General features: G+C 35.6%; 1 protein-coding gene across 8 annotated transcripts in view; it reads left to right on the top strand.

Moving 5' to 3' along the window:
- ntng1a (netrin g1a) overlaps nucleotides 1-23072 on the top strand; it is a 524315-nt gene that overhangs the window by 423347 nt on the left and 77896 nt on the right. For 4 of the 8 annotated variants that reach the window (XM_051933209.1, XM_051933212.1, XM_051933213.1 and 1 more), the window contains exon 5: nucleotides 1451-1477. In XM_051933209.1, the coding sequence (XP_051789169.1) occupies nucleotides 1451-1477 (27 nt within the window). Of the gene's footprint in view, nucleotides 1-1450; nucleotides 1478-11184; nucleotides 11227-20678; nucleotides 20739-23072 lie in introns of all 8 variants that reach the window. The other 4 variants (XM_051933210.1, XM_051933214.1, XM_051933211.1 and 1 more) reach the window with 2 other exon arrangements.

The following is a 23072-nucleotide window of genomic DNA, read 5'->3' as shown; positions in this document are numbered from 1 at the left end:
TAACATACTGACAAAATAAAAAAAATATTGGCTTGTTCTGAATTATACTTTACTGAGAGAATTTTTAAAAACTCCTATAAAAAATATGATATAATGCCATAGAAATTGGAAATTAATTTCAAGGCCAAATGAACGATAAGCATTAAGTGTCCCTTTTATAAGAGTAACTTCCCTCTGTGGTCACCAGTGTAAAGCATTGACCCCATTCTGTCTTCTGTAATCCATCCATCCATCCATTACCCAACCCGCTATATCCTAACTACAGGGTCACGGGAGTCTGCTGGAGCCAATCCCAGCCAACACAGGGTGCAAGGCAGGAAACAAACCCCGGGCAGGGTGCCAGCCCACCGCAGGGCACACACACCCACACACCAAGCACACACTAGGGGCAATTTAGGATCGCCAGTGAACTTAACCTGTATGTCTTTGGACTGTGGGAGGAAACCGGAGTACCCAGAGGAAACCCACGCAGACACAGGGAGAACATGCAAACTCCACACAGGGAGGACCTGGGAAGCAAACCCAGGTCTCCTTACTGCAAGGCAGCAACCTTTATTAAGATATCAAGATGGACACACATTATTTTTTGATGTATTAATCAATTCAAGCATTTTGTTAATTAAACCCAGCTAGTCACATATAGAGTCGTAGTGATCCATAGTCTATCCCAGCAGCACCAGCACCATCCTCAGCCCTGGGTGTGCCATGAGCGTACCCCAGTGTACGCTCACATATACACACTCTCCCGACCAAGCCAGTGTACAGATGGCAGTCAATCAGACATGCATATCACTGATATCTGAGGGGAAAAAAGATGCCTGGAGAATATCCATCTGTTCAAAAGGACAACATGGGCACAGCCACTGGAGTTAATAAGCCATCCTAATATATATGTATGTAACAAAACAATGCTTATTTTTTATTATGTGTTGTATTTTATTTTACATTTTTTATATTTAGTATTATTTACTTCAGATTTTTAATCATTTGTCCTTTATAATCATAAATTGCACTTTTGATAACTTATTACTGATGATTCTGCAATGTTGATGAGATACTCGAAACTCACATTCTAGTTAACCCAATAATTTAAGATAGTTGTGTCAGCCACCTTTGTTTCTGAACTTTGCTATTTTCCCATTTTTGTAAACAACATCATTTACTGAGACAAGGAATTAATAAAGTTTAGTTAGTATGCATGTTTGTTTAAGTGACTTAGATATTAGGGTCCAGTCCTGGGTTTGATTTCAACAGGAAGCACATTTAAAGTTTATATAGTTTTGTTTTTTTAAGCGTATGAATGTTTATTCATTAGTTAGTCAATCTTCTGAAATGTTATGTTAAATCTGTATATGTAAGTATTTTTACCATAATTAAATTAACGTTTTTACTGTAGTACTGTAAATTGTTAAAAATCAATACTTATACTTTTTGTTTTCTTTTCTTTCAGGTATTCCTAATAATCCTGGCCCAGTTAGTAAGTAAAAAACCAAACTGCCAATGCTTTGCTTTGCTCTTTTTCACCTAAAGTCCACTTGCAGCCCAGTATTCATTTCTGTTTTCTCTTTGCTTTTACGGTAAGCAGTGAAAGAATTTCAATTTTAAAACAATCCTGACAGTCTGCTCTAAAGCAGTCCTCCTTAAAATTATTAACATGGAAATAATTACACATAATATGGTAATACCTCACATCTTCCCATCTGTCCAGTCACCTACTGTAAAATTTAAATTAGATTGTTTTATTATAGGAAAAAGCATACACACTGAGTTGTGAAATCTAAGTATTGGAATTTTAAATTTGAGATTTCAAAAATAAATCAAAAGCTATAAAAATATGTTTGACTTTTTTTTTTTCCTTTTATCAAATCTGAATAATAATGCTAGGACTTGTCCACCAGCATAATGTTGAAAAAGGTCATTGTAATATAAATAGTGCAATAAAGTGAGGCATTATCTTTTCCAGCCAGTGTTCCCTGGAGCAGTAGCATGTGTACGCTTACAAGAGCTGAATGATTGATTAGAAGAGAAGTCACCAAAGTGTCGCACAAGTCAGAAGTGCATTTATTGCTCTAAAATGCAGGATGTGAGCTTGTCATTTCAAACCAATCTTTTTTCTCAAATGGAAATCCTATTCTTTAAGAAAGGGATTCAAGCATTATATGAAAATAATTCCACTAGTCAGCACTTCCTGAAGTGTTGCTAGCAAGAACATTTCTGTTCTGTATATTTTTGTATGACTAAATAAATCCAGAAAATGGTTTCAAATTCTTAAAGTAAATTCAGACCTGCTATTTACATGTTAATGTCCAGGTTATGATTTAAGGATACTTGATATTCCCCCTCTCAGAGTTAAAAATATGGTCATTTGATTTTTTTAACCCAAGTATTCACACTCAGCCCGTTGATATCTATTGACCTGACAAATCTGTACAGGTTTACGCTCAAGTTGAGAGTGAAATTAGTAAAAAGAACTCTGCCATACCTAGTAAACCTTCTAGTATAATAAGGTGTTAGCCATATTAATACAGCCCTTCAAGATTTTAACATCTCCCAATCAAATGCACACCTTACATAGTAGCTTATATAGTGTAAAATATTATCTACAGAAAAAGATATAAAAAGAGTTGGGATCCCAGTCAGAAAAATCCCATTTAATAGTTGAGGGAAAGTAATTAGTAAACACCAATGTCTCAAATAATACTGGACATGACACAGAAGCACACACAGGTTGATCAGATAACCCTGGCATGTAGTGACATGCGATTCACAAATTATTCATTCTTTTCAATGAATCATGCAAATCAATTCTCGAGCGTGAACAAACCATATCAGGAAAGCTCAACGGGGATGCTCAACCATACGCGTGATGCCATCAGCTTCTTTCATTTAGATGTTTAAAGCACATGTGCAAGTATTGCCCACCTGATTCATGATTCTCATTCACTTCACTTTTGATTTTTTCTAGTTAGAACTGAATCATTATCAGTGAACAAAATCACTCTGTCATTGATTATTCTCTTGTTCATCATACAAGTACAGCACAGTAACAACACATTTATATTAGAACTTTTTTTTGGTTATGTTTTGTACAATTCGGTATTGGAATTGTTTTAAATAGAATATGTAAACATAACATTAAATTAATATGTTTATGTCCCTTTGTGCATTCAACAAATTAGTCACACAAACCTGAACCTTATCAAAGTATTATTCTAATTTCTAACATTTATTTGCTTTTAACTTTAATTTAGCACACTTTTCATGGCTTATTGAATGAACCAGGAATTTACCATTCACATTATTTTGAGTTTAAACTAAATCATTTCCTGAAAACGCATCACACGATTCTCAGTCATTTGATTCACGAATGACTCCCATGATTTTCATTTGATTCATTAAGAAAGTCATCACCAGAGCACTGGTCACGTTATTCTCGTTCATTTTATTTGCGAAATGATTTGCAATTAGTCACAGAATTCTCATTTATTTGAGTTCCTGAATAAGTCACATGATTCTCATTCATTTGATTTGTGAACTGAACCTTTACCTGAGAACGAATCACATAATTCTCATTCTTTTGATTTGCAAAAGAAATCACTGAATAGTTACTCGAGAATAATAATAATAATAATAATAATTCATTACATTTATATAGCGCTTTTCTCAGTACTCAAAGCGCTATATATATATAGAGAATGAGTTGCACGTTTCTTGTTCTCTTATAAATCTCAAAGTTAGTGTCTTATTTTAATTATACATTTTCACTCTATGATATGAATTACCAGCATATTTGATATATTTAATAAATATGAATAATATAGAACAAAAAACATTTGACAAATGAGAGGAGACCATTCAGTCCATCAAATTCATTTGTTTAGCTAAAAGCTAAGCTGTGCCAAGAGCGTACAAATAATAAATAAGACTTTGTAACCAACATCCTCCGAACCTCAATTATGTTAAAACATCCACCTACCCTCCCCTCCTTATTTGGTATATATATATTGCCTTGGATTCCTCTCTATATATAATTATTGATCTATATAGGCAATTATATATATATATATAAAATTGCCTCTGCGGTGGGCTGGCGCCCTGCCCGGTGTATGTTCCCTGCCTTGTGCCCTGTGTTGGCTGGGATTGGCTCCAGCAGACCCCCGTGACCCTGTGTTTGGATTCAGCAGGTTGGAAAATGGATGGATGGATAATGGATGGATATAATTGCCTATATAGATAAATAATTAATTTGCAAATTATTCAAGAGGGATAACTTCCTGGAATTATTTTGGATTCCTCTATATATATATATATATATATATATATATATATATATATATATATATATATATATATATAAAATTATTGATCTATATAGATAAATAATTAATTTGCAAATTATTCAAGGGGGACATCCATTGTGAATTTCCCCTTGGGATTAATAAAGTATCTATCTATCTATCTATCTATCTATCTATCTATCTATCTATCTATCTATCTATCTATCTATCTATCTATCTATCTATCTATCTATCTATCTATCTATCTATCTATCTATCTATCTATCCTCCTGGAATTATTTTGTATTATGAATATACAAAACAAATTAATTGATTCACTTAATCGGTTTCCTGAGGGTGGCACTGATGTGATGTTACTATTCATCAAGTGGGTCAAGCCTAGGAAGGAAGTGGAAACTGTTAAGACAGCCTTACACTTTCTTCCTTCTTCTTGTGCACCCTTAAACTTGGTCCCCTTAAGGTGCTCACCACGCTCATGTGTATGCCTGGTGCTTTGCACACCTCTATTATCAGGCACTACAAATTGGAAGTCATCTGTTTGTGACTTTCTACCATTTCACTATTTTATGATTTGTTAATTATGATCTGATCAGCTAATATGTAACCTTGATATCAAGATGGACGCAAAATGTTATTTAATGTATTTTTCGATTCATGCATTTTTTAACACAATTAGTCCCATATAGAGTCGCAGTGATTCATAACCTATCCCAGCAGCACCAAGCCCAGCCCTGGATGTGCCATCAGTACATCCCAGTGTACGCTCACACACACATATACACACTCTCCAAACCAAGCCCGTGTACAGATGGCAATCCATCAGACCTGCACATCACTGACATCTGAGAGGAAAAAAAGATACCTGGAGAATACCCATCTGTTCAAAAAGTATAATATGGGCACAGCCACTGGAGTTAATAAGCCAGCTGGACAACCCATTGTGCCATCCTAATGTATATGTATGTAACAAAACAATGCTTATCATTATTATTATTATTATTATTATTATTATTATTTATTATTATATTTAATGAATAAATTATTGTGATTTCTGATTTTTAATAATGTGCCTTTTATAACCATAATTAACGTAAATACATTCATTAAATGTTTAACTTCTTACAAAAATGTCAGATGCAGTAATTTATGCAGGATAAAACTTCCATTCCAAGAGGCTTAAAGCCACAATGGAAACTTGTCAAGAATTTGTGATACCAAATTGAACATATGTTCACCTGCTTACTGTTCATGTGTTAAAAAACTGGCAAAAATGAGATTTAGAAAAAAATATAAACATAATAATTTGAAGTAAAAAGGCATTGAAATCATTCTTTCCATTCAGAGAATATAACCACCCCACACAACAATCCAGTAAGAATATTTTAAAGTGATTACATCCACTTTTATGAAAACCAAATGTATCAAATCCTCCTGTGAATTTTTAGCAAGGGCAAGAGGGAAATTAAATCTGTAAAAAATCATAATTGACAGAAACACCAAGATCATGGGGTGCATGTGCAGCACACTGGAGTCTTGAACTGTCAATGACAGAATTAACAACTGGAATGGGAGCTTTTAAATAGTACACCATCAAAAGTGGCACAAAATACGAGATAATACTAAGAAAAAGTAAAAAAAAGGTGGTATAAAGATACCACTGATGAGCACTTATGCATGACATAAAGATGGCTACAAGTAACACAACTGAACTAACTTTGAAAAAGGGCAGCACGATGGTAGAGTGTTTAGTAGTGCTACTCTATCAAGTGTCCTCAACGTGAATGCCACACTAAGTGTACGGCCTCCATGTTTGCCCTTTCCCCACGAGGCATTATTGCTCAGGTACTCCAGTTTTCCCCCCTTATTTCCTAAGTCATGAATGTTGTGTGGCCAGCTTTGTTTGTGTGTGGATGCCATGTGATAGACTGGCACTATGTCCCTGACCTTTGACCTTCAATATCACTTGAGTAGGGTTAATGCCAGGTCAACTTAGACAACAGTCGTGGCAGGGATTTTCAGTCATCACCTTCATTTGCATAATATTAGCAAATCAGAGGCAGTTGGTGACTTGGTAGCATGACTGCCAGTCGCTTAGTCCATGACTCACCCCGACAATATCAAACAGTTGTATGGACATGACAGCTGACAACCAATGAATGATGTACAATGCATGAAATGCAGCGACGAGGAGTAAGGAAACATGAGTACAGTGGTACCTTGAGATATTAGTGCTCCAACATACGAGTTTTTTGAGATACGAGCCGTCACTAGGTCGATTTTTTGCCTTGAGTTATGGGCCAAAATTCAAGATATGAGCCATCAAAGAGCTTGTCGCCGCACATTCTGAGGAACTGACGATAATGGAGTTGACGGAACTACAGACGCAGCAACATATGGAGGTTCTGCAGGAGATTGGTATCGCGGAGGAGGTTATCTCTTCAAATGAGATAAAGGAAGTGTTGGCAATGTGGGAAAAAGTTTCGAATTTTATTGAAAAGAAACACCCTGAAAAAGTTGCAACTGGTCGTGCAGCGGCATTATTTAATAACACTTGCCTAACTCATTTCAGAAACATTCTAAAGGGGAGGAAGAAACAAAGCTCCTTGGACAGATTTCTATTGAAACGCCCTGTGAATGAAAGTGACGAAAGTGTGGCAAAAAAGAAAAAAACTAGTGAAGAAGAAAATTAAGTTGAGCAAAAGTGAAGTGAAAGAAAAAAATAATACAATACGCTAATTGGCTTCGCCAACATCTGTTTATTTCTTTAGATTCTCTTTTATGTATTAGGTTTTATTTTTCTTGTATACAATATTTGTTCATTATAAATACATTTTTCTTATGTTGAAAACATTTCACAAGAAATTGGGGTGGTTTTTTTTGGGGGTTGGCAAGGATTAATCTCATTTCAATTAATTTCAATGGGGAAAATTGATTTGAGATACGAGCATTTTGACTTACGAGCTCGGTCACGGAACAAATTAAACTCGTATCTCAAGGTACCACTGTATTTTGGACCTCACAAACAGAAAAGAAGGTTGTGTGAGTGATACCTTATGTTTTAGATACCACAACAGATTGCAAAAAAGGAAAGAAAAAAATTGCCGGGATTGCGTCTGAACTCACCCTACTTGTTAACTCTTTGTACAACATAAGCTCCTTCAGGCAGCACATTATTGGCTGTCACAGAAAGGGGTGACCATGACTGTGCCGGACGATTGGCAAGCATTTGCTAAGTTTGATCTGCTCAGCAATTTTAAGTTGTGTAAACTAACATGGTCTGGTGACGGGAAGTCTGACATACTTAAAGACTAGAAGTTGCATAATGTGACTTCATCTTGAATTAATACATTAATATGAAATATTACCTAATCAGCTTATAATCTATATTACTAAACAAAGGTTGTATATATGCACGGTGCCAGACGCACCGAAGCGCACGTGCACTGCGCCACAGAGTCAAACCCAGCGGCTTCCCAGAGTCAGTAGGTGGCACCCAAACAACACAACTCAACCTGTAAACTAAACTTCACGTCACAATACAACCACGAACGCGAACACCACCACATATACAACCTTCATTTAGTGATGTTTGTATATGTGCAATGAAGAAGCACCGAAAGCGCCCCCGAGTCAAACCCAGCGGCTTCCCAGAGTCAGTAGGTGGCGCCCAAACAACACAACATGACCTGTAAACTAAACTTGAGGTAAAGCGTGCACGCCAGGTTGTATATATGCACAGATGCCAGAGGCCACAAGCAAGCCGTACACACTACCACCACCACCCGAATGCGACCACCCACACCACCGCATATACCACCTTCGTTTAGTAATGTACCCCTCCAAGCCCAGGTCCACCGCCATCGTCACTTCAGCACACGAATCCGCCGCCATCAGCAAACGACTTCTAGCAAACGACACAGCCATAGAAAAACAAAAACGAGACCACATGGATAAAAACAATAAATGAAGGCACCTACAACGCGCTTCTGAAACACCAGAGCCAGATGAGTCACGACTCCAAAAAGAAACCACTTTAGTACAAATATGTTTATTTAATTAAATGAAAACTTTCCCAGGATGCACCCACCCTCCATAATTTGTCTTCCCTCCAAGTATCGGAGGGAACAGAAAGTGATTGCCATTCTTGGATTTGCGATTCTTTCGAGAATCGCGGGTTTGCTGGTTAGTTAATAAGGGAAGGCAAACAGAACAAATTCTTGATGTACTGGAAGAAAAATGATATCTATACTCATTTTTACTTTAAAGTAAACACAAGGTGCATTGCAGAGCCAAAATAAATACAACACAAACCGACATGATAGTTCAAATATTTCACACAAGACTGAGTGGAGCCTGCAACATAAATACACAGTGAATTGAACGGACGTGGACTGACTGAGAGTCAGCATTAGCACGTCAAGGTCAGCATTAGTATAAAAGATGTAAGAGAGGCACTTTTAAAAGAGTTAAATACAACAATAGGATGTCTAAATGCAAGTGAGTAAAGGTGGGCTTTTAGGCGTAATTAGAATGTTAGGATCAATAGATCTTAATGGACAGACCCAGAGAGACAGATTCACTACCTAACAGCCACAGAGGTGATTGATCGTTTGCCATGAGTAAGCAGAGATGGGCTTTGGGATAACAAGAAGACTGGTGTCACAAGATCCTTGTCATCTAACCAGCTTCACTGGGGGTAAGCAGTGATAACATTCAGAATATTGTAATGTGTGAAAATTCACAACTTAGATCTGTTACAGTATGTGCACGCATGGAGGTGGGAAAGAACAAGAAGAAATGAACAAAGACCTCTTCCTTTTTTCTTTCATTTTATACATACACTCTAAGGCTACAGAAATGGATAAGGGTTCCAGTGGATCTTTAGAACCTGCTCTGCTTGTTGTCTGTGTTATTTGCCTGCATGGACCATGTTACTAATTGTGTTGCATGCTATTTCACTCCATTCAGACATCCTCCACCACATTCAGCACTTCTTTTCATTAGCAGATGTTTGCTTTTGAATTCTTAATCGGGAAACTCAATAGGTTTTTTTTTTCTTGTAGGGTGATCAGAAAGGACACTTTTGTTGCTGGGGGGGGGGCGTTTACTTAGAGAATTATTTTTTTTAAGTGCTGGACAGCATTGGCATTCACAGTCTGAGAGCTGTTGTCTTTTCATGGACTTTCTTAATCCCACATTATTAAAATCACCTCCAACCTCTGCGATAAAACAGCCTCAGGTAGAAAAAGATCAAAATTAAATATCTAAAAACAATAAATAAATGGCATTGGCAAACAATCTGCTGACATCCAACTCAGAGAAAGCCATTTTTATGACTCATCACATACAGAACAGTGTCCTTATGTATGAAATGCTATTATTATTAAAAAGAAAACTCCAGGCAGACCAGCATAGGGGATAAGCAACAAAAACACATAAAGCTACACCTGGGTTTAAAAACGGCAATGCTACTTCTTCATTATAGTGGATGGTTTTATTTACACAATCATTTTTCCAATAAATTACAAATAAAGCATCTTTTTCAAAAAAAATATTATGTTCTGCTTTGTCTCAAACTCAATTAAAAAATTGAATGGGAGAAAAGCTGTGGGATGTCTTCACTCTTATCGTGTTGTAGTGTCCTTTCTCATCACCATCTTTATGTGTTTTTTGTTTTATTTTTTTAAAGCTGAGATTCCCATTAGATTTGTTTGCTGTCTTATTAGTTAATATTTAGCTATGCTGTTAGCGAGCAACACAGTTGTACTTTCTATATTTTTTTTTCTTTTTTTTTTTTAATGGATCGTAATGGAGCTTGAAATAAGAATGATGAAGCACACATTTAGTCAGTGCTGGCAATTAATGACTCCCAAAATAAATTTTCACCATTTGTTAATATTATACACAGTTTATGAGATGATTTTATTACTTTTTTTTATAATATTAGCGTAGGTGGCAGAGCTGACCTTTAATAGTTTTTTGAATAGCTTAGACTGGACTTACTGGAATAAATATTGATTTTCGGTGGAGTTTTTACTGTCTTCATGACTCGGCTCTGTAGGCTTGTTTTATAGACTCCGAGAAAAAATGAACACAGCCAAGTCCTCCTCTAATCCTGATCCCACTTAGGCAGAAAGACAAGCCCATGTTGCTAATGGAATCACAGCCTTTACTGCTTTGTAAGATTTGAAGAAACTTTTGACAGGATGTTTCTTTTCGGCTTATTGTGTCATTAAGACAAATTCATTTTCCCCTTTTGAAGTGAATATTTCCACCTAAAGGAAATACAAAATTGTATGTAATTGTGATTTAATATACCTTTAAAAAGGCTTTCAGAATCAAATCAATGCCATGCATCCATGTACATAAAAAGTAACCATTTTCTGCATATTAATGGAGTTAATGGGTTGTAACTTTCCCTTTTTTGTTTATGTCAAAACATGTCCATATCTGTTGAAAAATGAGACCTTGCAATCCACATTCGGTTGATTATATTGCTTGCATTTCACATCTTTTTGTTAATTTTTTTTTGTTGTTGTCGTTCACCTTTCACACTGCACCATTGACACCAACATGCAAGTGTCACAATCACTACCAATCTCATTCAACAGATTGTGGATATACTGAGTGATATCGACAATGGATTCTAACCAGTCGACCAGTGCAAAATTACATACAATATTAACTTGTTTCTGTCCAATTTTTTTTGGGATGCATCAATTGCTCGTCTTCGTCAGCCTTGGCAATCATATGTTGTGCAAGTGCATTATGGGTAATAAGTGAATAATGTCTGTAGTTGTCTTTGTTTATCTAGTTTTGTTGAGATAAATGAAGTCTTATGCACTAGGTGTCATTAATAACTCCTGATTTTTCCCGAAACATGCAGTATCGAGTGTTTCATCACTAGAAGTTGCTAAACCAAAGCAAGGTAGGATTTTTGAAAAAGAAAATTATTAAATATAAAATGCCAGTGTACAATCAATAATACAACTTAGCCACATGCGATTTCATAAAGTAATATTAGAAATATTTGCTAATAGGTAAGGTTTTTAAGGGTATATATGTACTGAATCTGACTATTTTATCATGTACATATTTTTCATAGAGAAGAGTTCTTTTAATTTCATATCTAACATTTAGTTACCACCTGTTAATAATAATTAAAACTAACATGCAGAAAACAATTACTTTAAACCTTCATTTCTAAATGGGATGAACTTTCAAGGTACTGCAGAACAAACAAAGTCTGAATGTTTCTAAGTCATTACAATATAAACAGAAACACCTTGAACTCTCTCCTCCTCACTGAGAATGGGGCTTTACAGAGTCATGCTGATCGATTGTAGATGATCTCTCCTTAATCCTTCATGCTGATATTTTGTATACTGTACACATAATGTAGTTGCCCAGATTGCTTCAGATTTATCACCAAGGGATATTACTTGATTGTAAGGTTTAAAACTCATTTGACCAGTCAATGCTGACACAATGGGACAAGGGTGTCGAAAATCTGATTTCCTTTCCATATAGCAGTGGCTCCCTGGCAATGACTGCCGGGTTGCCTTCTGAATTTCTCAAGCCAAGTAGTTTTAAGAATCCTTCATTTTGAACATTAGGCACCATGATGTCTGCTTCCATATAATTTAAGATACAAATATAGTTTTCTTGACTTTCCTTTTTATATTAAATTTAACTACTAATGGGGGCCCATTTCAGAAGATTTTAGCTCATTAATCCCCAAAAAAATAAAACGCACTAAATGCTTGACTTGCAAGTTAAGAGAAAAATTAGAATTTTGTTTTCCTCCATATCTTAGTAAATGTAGATGTGCACATCATTACCAGCTATGCGAACACCAAGGAAATGATTTGTTTCCCTCCATGTCCTGTCGTATCTGAAGTTATGACTCCTACTGTACATCTCTGGTGATTTTCAGATATACACATGATTCAGAAAGTATGCAGTTTATTGTGCTGTAGATTTATTTCTAAAATGATAAACTTGCCATTTTGCTTATCAATCTACACTCAATAACCTATAATGACAAAGTGGAATGATGTTCTTAGATAAATCTACAAATTTATTAAAAATAAAGTAATTTCTTAGTCATATAAGTATTCAGACCCTTAATTCAGCAATTTGTAGAAGCCCCCTTGGCATCAGTTACTACTTTGTCTTTTCTTGTGTAAATCACTAATAGCTTGGCACATTTGGATTGAAACAGTTGATCTCATTCTTCCTGGAAGGTCTTGTCAAGCTCCATTAGACTGGATGGGAAGGGTCTGCCATCTTCTGGTCTCTCTACACATGTTCTATGGGAGTTTAAGACTGGGCTTTGGTTGGGCCACTCAAGGATACTCAGAGACTTGTCCCAAAGCTACTCTGATGTTGTCTTGGCCATATAATTTGGGTCATTATTGTGCTGAACAGTGAACAGTCACCCCAGTTCATGTGAGGTCATGTACATTCTGGAGCAATTATCTTCAAGGATCTCTTTGTATTTGGCTGCATTCTGTCCAGTCTGTCTTTCTCTGCTGCTGAGAAGGACCCACATAATATGATTCTGCCATCCCTCACAGTTCACTGTAAGGAAGGTGTTAGACAGGTGATGAGCAGTGCTTGGTCTTCACCACACATAGCGTTTGGAGTTCTACCGAAAGAGTTCAATTTTTGTCTAAGTAGGCAAGAAAATATTTTTCCTCATGCTATTTATGCAGTCCTATAAACTGTTAAATGTCTTTTACACAAGTGTAGCTTCCACCTAACCATCCTACCATAAATATCTAAATGGATGAAGTGCTCCTGAGAGAGTCATTCTTCAGACAAGTTCTCACATCTTAGCAATGGAGTTCTGAAGCTCTGTTAGACCTCTGGGTCCTTGGTCACCAACCAGACCATGACCCTTCTTGTCTGATTACTCAGTTTGGCCAGAGAGCCTACTCTAGGAGTCCTGGTGATTCCAAATATCATCCATTTCAGAATTATTGAGGCCACCGTGCTCTTGGGAACACTTAAAACTTTAGAAATGGTTTATACGCTTGTTCTTGATCTGATTGATTGGGGAGGTCTACATTCCGTCAACTTTATGGCTCGGTTTTTGTCCTGACATGCAGTGTAAATTGTGGGACCTCATATACACATAGGTGTGTATCTTTCTAAATAATGACCAGTCGATTCAAGTTTGCCACTGTTGGACTTCATCTCAGGGGTAATTAAAACAAACAGGATGTGTCTGATGGCAATTTGGAGTGTCACAGCAAAGGGTCTAAATACTAATATAAAGGTCGGAGTTTAGTTTCTGAATTTTGATATATTTGCTAACCTTCCTGAAAACATATTTCACTTTGTTGTTACTGGTTATTGAGTGCAGATGGGCACAAATGAAATATTTATCCTTTTAACATTCAAGCTACAACAAAATAAAGTGTGCAGAAAGTGAAGGGGTCTGAATACGTTTTGAATCCACTGTAGTTGGTGAATGTTTGAGGTTTATTCAAAGTTGTGCACGTCTACACGTGAAGTAGCAAAGACATTGTTTGTTCTTAACAAGACTTCTGATGCACCAATGGCAAGATGTGGATAAAGGCTACCTATGGGGAATCAGTTTGCCGCATACAGCTAATGCTGTGTCTGTGTTTGATGCCAGTATGTGACTTTATAGGGACTATAGTACATCCTATTCTAAAATATTGCTCAGCTATATTCTTTCATCCACAATCATGAAAAAGGAGACTTTAAGTCTGGCATTTATTGAGAGAAAACCTTCTGAAATGGCTCCCTTCTTGTACAGACGCCCAGAATAAAATGTAATCAGCAAACACGATTACCATGGCCTGAATACCAGGGCACATGATGTAATCTAACAGACTGCTACTTCAGAAATATTAAATATTATAAAGTGTCATGACTATAGTTTAAGAAACTGTGAAATGCAAAGTGATGGTAACTGTGATAATAGGACTGCAGTAACAGAATGGGAATCATTTGCATAAATCATTATGCAATATGTCATAAACTTTATTCAGTACATTAAGTTTCTTTTACCTATGCAGATGTCTTGCCTATGATTTATTTTTCACAAAAGCAGAGGATTCTGCATTAGATAAATGACATTTTGCATATATAAACAGCAGAAAGATGGATGACCAAATCTGTGTAACTTAATCTTTAATGATTAAATCCCATTTTTAATCACTTATGACCAGTTTATTCACCATTACATTGGCCACTTGATTATAAAATATTAACTGAAAAAATATTTTGTGTGATTTCTGCAATTGTAATTTAAGTCTTTAGTCAAAAAATAAATGGTTTGTAATGTGTTTGCAGATTAAAGTAAAAAGTATTTTATTCAGACTAAAAAGTATATGATTTTGCCTTAAATCACATATGTTTTTCTATGTAAAATTATACAAAAAAAACATTTACAGTAACAACATAATTATGTTGTATTCCAGAAAACAATACATGTTATAAAACACTATTGCAAAAACTTTGTATTCTCTTCCAATACAGTTAATCGTGTTCAAATTCCCTAGAAAAATAAAAAATATTTCACCAATCAAATAAGTATTAAAACACTTTTTGTAAAAAAAAAAAAAAAACAATTGCCTGTTTTGAAGTGTTAATTGGTAAAACAATTAATCCAGTGAATCAGTGTGCCTGTGCAATCAGAAATATAAAGCTGTACTCTCTATTAACACCAGAGAAAAATCTTTGTTTGCTGGTTTCTGAACCGTTTAAATTGGCACAGATGTGTCACAAGTTATATTTTAACAGTTTTAATTACAATATTACAAATCGCATCATTCCTGTATGTGAGTGGTTTATTTTAAGGATTACCTTTCTAACAGCTTAACATAACAGTGCATTAACTGCTACTCAAGTACTTTGTTGGTTTTGTCTTATGAATTTTGGACAAACTAGAAACACAATATTTTGAATAAACATTCAGAATGGAAGCATTTATATGAACATCAATAAAAGTTCTGCTTATGACTGATGTATTCATGCGCAGTCACAATGGAATACATTCCCTTTTTGTCAGCCATGGCTCTAATGCCTTTGAATTGCAGCTCGCATCTGAGTTACACCGAGTGCGCCATACATAACACCTGGGTCCAAATCCCTGACTGCTCCCAAACAATCAACACATTATTTGTTGTGTATGGTTATTGTAAGAATACATTATGTCCGATCTGTGTGTACTTTGATATTTAGCACAATAAACAGGTTTGCCTTTGCTGAAGTAAAAAATCCTCTTGAAATGTAAGGAAAAAAAAAATACTTTACATTCAAACTGAAATCACTGTGGGAAACTGCTGAGCGTGAGGTTATAGTGGCATCTGTTATGGACTAAGTCAGAATTGGCGGAGTTTAATATCCAGGCACAAAATAGTCACACATTTAAAAAGTGAAGGTACTGTATGTGGGAAAATGAATTGTCTCACAATGGTGTTGGCTTGTCTTTTGTGGATAACCTGTTCAAGAGTTCATCATGATGATTGGTGACCTTTATCATCAGAATTATATCAGGATTGTTTCTTAAAGCCTGTCCAAAGCTAAACATGTGCTTAAAAACTGTTAGAAAAACCCTGCTATGTTACCACTACATAAACCAAGTAAACACAGCACAACTCTAAACCTTACAGAAAAAACTCTAACCTGGCAACACCACTTTCCAACCGTACACTTCATTTCACCCAACATCTTGAATAAATAAAGGAAGACGGTATTAAAACTTGAAGTTTAGACTTTGTGTGGAGAGTTGTGGTCTTGCAATTTACTGATTTGCAAAGGGAGCAACATTCTGCTGATGCCATTCGTTGTTTCTAAACATGTTGGTAGATGGAACTGGAATTATATATGCCAAAACATTTTTACTAGTTCTACTGGTGATTCTAGCCTAAAGGAACTCTGCATTAGTATAAAACTGATATTCAAGAAAAGAATTTAATCCCAGTTTCATTCCTTCTGAGGTTCAGTTATCTTTATGTAGTGCTCACATGGAGGAGGGAAAAAAGGTAGAGAGCTTGAATTCACAAGTAAATATTAATAATATTCTGTACCTAAACTCATTCTAAATGGTATATTCCCTGCCAACTACAGACAGACAGACAGACAGACAGACAGACAGACAGACAGACAGACAGACAGACAGACAGATAGATAGATAGATAGATAGATAGATAGATAGATAGATAGATAGATAGATAGATAGATAGATAGATAGATAGATAGATAGATAGATAGATGATAAGGCACTATGTAATAGATAGATATTTTCCACCAAATATTTAATTCAAATGTGCTGTAGGACAACCAATTTAAAGCTACGGGCAGATATCTGAGTATATCTTCTTCATTGGATTTGGTAATATTTAACACAGAAATTTTATATAACATATAAATTTAACGATAGGAAATATCTTATTGGACCATGTGCATTCCAATCCTTTATAATAAAATTCTGACTCCAAAGCTTAATAATAATGTGCAGGTCAAATACTGACATAAAAAGATAAATGTGATTTAATTGTGTCCCTTATTTAAAGATCACTGGAAAATACTTTTCATACTTTACATCAGTTTCAGACCCTGCAGCCTGAAAAAATATTTAGCACTCTTTACTTCAATGTTTCTATTTCAGACCTCAATATTTTTAGTAATTTAAATAGTAATTATTCCAAGTTTACGTGTCTAACAAAATGATCATTTCCAAGTATTCTATTAAGTGCAGACATTACACCATAGTAATGACATATGAATGAAACAAACAAATTAACCCACAGTAGTTTTCTGATAATTCTTATATTTATGATTAAAGTACTTTGGACAATGAAGTACAATAAAGTACACTGTAGACATTTAAGATGTAAATACGTCGTCCCCGGCTTACATTTTGCTTTAGATTGGTTTTGTTATTTCTAACTGCACAAATCAAAGTGACATACTACAAATGAAAGATGCAAATAAACAATGTAAACCTGAAATAAGTGACAATAAGAATTTTTTTTAATTTAAATTACCTTTTTTTAATTTTTGTAGTATTTTAATGTCAGGTGTGAGGATGTCCTGATAAAGCCCATTCACCCTAGATGATTTTCATAATGATTTTCAGATGTAGCCTATATTTACATAATCTTAGCGAATTGCAGACAGTTGTAGCACAGTTATGTAATTTGACATCCTTTCAGCTCAGTCACAGTGTCATTCAACTCACCTTGCTAGTCACATGGGCAGGGTCTTGTATGTGTAAGAAATGGTAAGCAATGAGTGTTCAGTTGGAAGTACAATGCATACAATGTGCCCATAAGAAAAGAAAGAAGGCAGGTGTTTTAGACTGTGCTAAAAGAAGATAGGATAGGTGACAAGTGTGTGTGGTCTGTGACAAGACACAAGGTTTATGGTGCTCATGTGTGTCTTATTTATATAATGGGGTGATACTCGTGAATGTACAGTACTCAGTATTGCACATGTGTGAAGCAGCCGTACTTAATGTACTACATTAGCAGAATAACTCTATTGGACAGCTTTGAAAGGTGCACTTGCAGATGATTGAGCCAGTGGGAATTTTCAAAAAAGGAACCTTAATGACGCTATGAAGTTTGCGATCATCCATCCGTGTGTTTATATGCCTCTCACAATTAATTGGATTACAACTCAGTATGTGCTGTCCTATGCCTGCTTGTCCATGTGACTGGATATGTCTTCATCTGGCGAGCAATCCCAATCAGCCTCATGCCATATAGAGAACTGGTAGGGCAAAACTTAACATTCCTCTTGAAGAGCTGTTCACAAAGTATTTCTTTCACTCATCCACCATCAACTGCTCCTGGCATGCAGGACTGTGTTGGACATTGTCGTTAGTATTTATTGTTTGTCGTGCTGTGTTGTAATTTATTATCACTTTCCAGGATCTAGGGAGGCCTTTTGGATAGCGGTTTTGATTGCATTAATTGTTCTTTTATTTACTATTTGATTAATATATTTCATTGTTACTGATCTATTACTTGTGAAAATAACAGTGTCTCTGTGTGCGAGTGTGTGTGTGCTAGGTCAAGACTGGAAGTGTTCTTATGTCCCCAGAAATAAAAAAACAAATCACCATTTTCAGAAGATCTTAGCATCATAGTGACCGCTAAACATATGAGGTTCATTCAGGTTTGCAACTGGATGTATGTGCTGTCATCTACTTGCTTATCCGTGTGAGTTCATCTGGATTGGACACATCTTGGGTGGTACAGTGGTTCAGTGGTAGCGCTGCTGTATCACATTAAGGGGACCTGCATGTTCTCCCTGTGACTGCATTGCGTTCCACCAGTTTCCTCCCACAGTCCAGAGACATACAGGTCATGTGAATTGGCAAGGATCACTAGAAATGTATCAAAGGACCAAGGAGACTACAACTGAAAACAATCAGATCATAGTGGATTTGTCTCAATATTGCTACTAAAGAAAGTTGAGCGATACTTTGACACAATTAATCCAGAGTAATACAGTTGGACTCAAAATCCTTTAGCAACTAATGCTGAAAATTCTACAGAAGCACTTTCCCTTCAGGTTCAAGAGGAATTTCTTAAATTGAGGAACGATGGGACACTAAAATTGATTTCAACCGAAGTTCCATTAAATGTTTTCTGGATTGCAGTTGAGGATGAATATCCTTGGATTTCCAACAAGGCTATTGCAGTTCTGCTCCCATTTTCTACAACGTATCTATGCAAAATTTTTCAACTGTAGTTTTAATAAAAAATGATAAGCGGTCATACTTGAAGAACCTTGACCAAGAACCTCAAGTTGTTCTCTCAAACATCGAGCCGAATATAAAACTATTGTGTTCATTAAAACAAGCACGGCTGTTACATTGATTACAGTTAAACGTTGATATTAGTTAATGTAAGTTATAAGTTAAAACAATGTTGTTAGCTGTGATGTTAAATTTATCAAATAGAAAAAATTAAATGAATGTAATTTCTGTGTATGCACTTTGGAACTCCTATATTTTTTGTATATTTTTCTTGTGGTGTGTCGTGGAATTTTGGGAAGGCCTTAGGTGTGCCAAGGGTGAGAAAAGGCTCTGGAGCAGTGGTCCAATCGATATAAGACAGGCTAAGAGTTTGGCTGTGCCCACCATGCCTGGGAAACAACTCTATAGCCCACAACACTGTCAAAATGAAACAAACTTTTGTGGGGCAGTGAGGAATCTAAACTGTGCTGAAACGTTATGAGATAGTTGTGTCATTTGTAGTCCCCTACAGTTTCTGGTTATGTAATCTGACATCCTGAAGGCAACAAGATCGAGTGACACTGTCATTAAGTGGTGTGACATGATCTCCAACTCAAAGTCATGCAGTGTGATGCTGGGATTATCTGAGCCCAAATACAATTGGGAATGAACAATTATGAACTTTATTTTTAAGTGCTTTTCAATTGCCAACACTTATAAGAGAAAGAAACAAAAGATTTAAGAAAGGCTTATTATGAGCTTTTAGATCTTCAAGTTCTAGGTTGACAGTTTTGAAAGAGGTTTATTAACATGCTATGTTTTCCAGTTTAACAGCCTATTCTTGTCAACTCTTTTCTTATGTTCTTAATAATAAGAATTTTTTTTGCACCGATTTGTTTTTTACTTATTGCCCTGCACAATAACACATTTCAAGTCCTATGTGATTCTGAATAAGCATGCTGAAAAACTGACATGAAAGTCAATTCATGTCAGTCCATGAAAGCTTGACCTACAGTGTGTTTGTCCTTTTTAGTAAATATTGATAGGAAGAAATTTCTCTATTGTTAATGCTTTACAGTATAAATCTTTAATTAAAAAATATTTTACACATATTTATTATTTTTTCTTGTAAAAAAAGTTTTGAGAGTTTATAAGTGAAGAACAAAAAAGGGAATTATTACTGTGGAAATCTACATTAAACAAAATATATGAACAGCAAACAGCTTGTTTCACATTACTGTCATGTTAAGATGCTTACAAATCCAGCATGAAGGAGATGTGTTGGAAAACACCTGCAAGATTAATGTAGTGGTCAGGCTCTCAATTAGCAACATTTTGCAAAAATTATTTTTTTCTTTTCATACGGCATATCTAATGCGCTTCATCTATCCATTGTCGAACCTGCCTAATCGAATTTGACCAGTCTGCAGTCGATTCCATTTTTCCTAAAGTATATAATTCAGATCTCTGCAAACATAACTTGAGTTAAGCAGGTCCAATAATGGATGGATGGGTATCTCGTTCCAAGAACATTGTTATCTGCTTGTATCCACCTAATGAAACATTTTACAGTCTTCTGTTTATTTATGATTTGTTTAATTTACCCATTATCTTTTGTTTTTTGTTTTTTTTTGTTTTTCAAACTTGTCCAGTTGCTCCGCAAGTTGCTTTGTCAACTGTACCTTCAGTTCAAGTTGCAAACAGCAAGAGAGGTAGGAATTCTGAGATTCATACAGTGGACCCCCACCCTACCCCTTTAGACAAATCTGTCCCACCTCTTCTTGTGTGTTGTGAGAGCTAATACACTGTATGAATCTAGAATGTTTGTGAAGTGTTATTTGGTACAAATCATACCAAATTCCTATAACTGTAACCAGATTCCTGTAACTAGTCCACTTCCCCTTTGAAATGTAATATTTGATTAATGCACAATGAAGGAAAATGTGTGCAAAGGCTACTGGTAACATTTTATAATATGGAGATATGAAAAATATTAAGCTTTTTATAGAATAACCCAAACAGTGATTATATATACTGTACTGAAACTAACAGGGGCAGAAACATATGTAACATTCTCAGTCATGCTTAAATTAATTCATGGTAGCAGAGTAGTAGAGCCTATCCTAGTATCACTGGATACAAGACTAGAAACAAGCCCAGTCAGTCCACTGCACTGCATACACACACAACACGCCTACTCACACTGGTACAATTTATAGTCACCAGTTAACCTGCATGTCTCAAGAGTTGCGGGAGGAAACATTATTCAGACTCAGGAAGAATGTGCAAACACCACACTGAATACGACCAGAAATTAGGATTGGAGTCAAATCCAAGATGCTGGAGCGGTGAGGTAGTAGCACTAACCACATTAGTTAGTTACTCTTCACAGAACTCAATATGGTTAACATAAATGTTAATATGATACACCTCAATCATCACTGGTGCAGCCAGTTGGTTTTAGATGTCATAGAATTAGTCCAATGCAGACCACCTGTCTGTAGTCAAGGGGTTTCAATTGATTGTAACATAAATGCACTTCTGTATATTAAAGGTTCAACATGTGGTGAGTCAGTATGGTGGCCAAACCTACACAATGAAGACAAAAGAACAATCCAAGCACCTCAATAAGAAAAGCCAAATTAAACTCCATGTTTTATAACAATAAAATGTGAAAACTTTTTATAGGCACTGCATTTCTGTACTGTTGGTTATTTTATTATACTGTAGTTTTGAGCTTCTCTTCACCCATTTCAATGTCTGTTATATTCCAATTTTTTCTGTTGATGTAAGCCAATTCCTTGTTTCTTCCAGGCCACCAAAATGTCACTAGAGTGCATTCTGCTGATAGATAGATAGATAGATAGATAGATAGATAGATAGATAGATAGATAGATAGATAGATAGATAGATAGATAGATAGATAGATAGATAGATAGATAGATAGATAGATAGATAGATAGATAGATAGATAGATAGATAGATAGATAGATAGATAGATAGATAGATAGATAGATAGATAGATAGATACTTTCATAATCCCAAAGGAAATTGCATGGTTACAGCTTTAGAAGGCATTTCTGAGTTGGAAGTAAGCAAAATGGCAGATGTGATTTTGAAGAAAAGCCTCTGCCCCTCAGATACCTTCTGCAACTGCATGTGGTGTTAGTTGGGAACTCTTCACAGATCTGAGTAAGGTTCATCTTATGTTAACAAGTTAAACTTATTATGTTAACAGGTTAAACATATAAGTTATTCATTGTCATTTTGCTTTTAAAAGTTAGGAAAATATTATAGAATATAGCATATAGAATTCTCATATAAAAATGTTGACTCTGGTGAACTGGCTCGTGCACAGACCTGTTTACAGCAAATCCCTATTTCTATGTATGTGGATTTTCCTGTGGGTAGAGCAGTGTCCCACTCATATTAATGACACATTTAAATCAGCCCATTATCATGGATTAAGCTGTATATTAAAATGTTGATTAAAGGAGTATGGGAGATGATACACAGTTCTATTAACTATTCATTACTATAATTTTTGCATACTTTGTGTTCTGAGCCATACTCTAGTCCAGTGGTTCACAAGTTCAGTCCTGGGAGACCCTTGTGTGTGCAGGTGTTTATTCCAAAGAATTACACAAGAGATGTTTCCCTTTATGTAATCCTGATTAAGTACTGAACCAAGTTCTATCTCAGGAGTGACTATGTAGAAAATAATAGATAGTAAAATGTTGGGGGTAGTCAATAATGAATGTGAATGGAAACCACTTCTTAAGTCCTAAAAAGCAAGATAGTCATCAAGCTGTATTTCTAAGTGGCTGTTTTTCAACAATCGCAGATAGAGGCATAGCTTTCTTGAGCAAGTAAACCTCCACTAATATCCACTAGTAGGAGAAAAGCTTTTATTTTGCTCTTCATTATTGGCTTCAGACGAGTCTAAAAACACCTAAGCATTCAAACATTTTGGCTAAGTTCACCCCCCTGTCTACCACAAACTTCTCTGAACCTAAAGTAGTATTTAACTGTTTTAAAGTGAAAGT

This window comes from Erpetoichthys calabaricus, chromosome 10 (assembly GCF_900747795.2).
Source record: "Erpetoichthys calabaricus chromosome 10, fErpCal1.3, whole genome shotgun sequence".
Taxonomy (NCBI): domain Eukaryota; kingdom Metazoa; phylum Chordata; class Cladistia; order Polypteriformes; family Polypteridae; genus Erpetoichthys; species Erpetoichthys calabaricus.
This window is presented reverse-complemented; position numbering and strand designations above follow the sequence as displayed.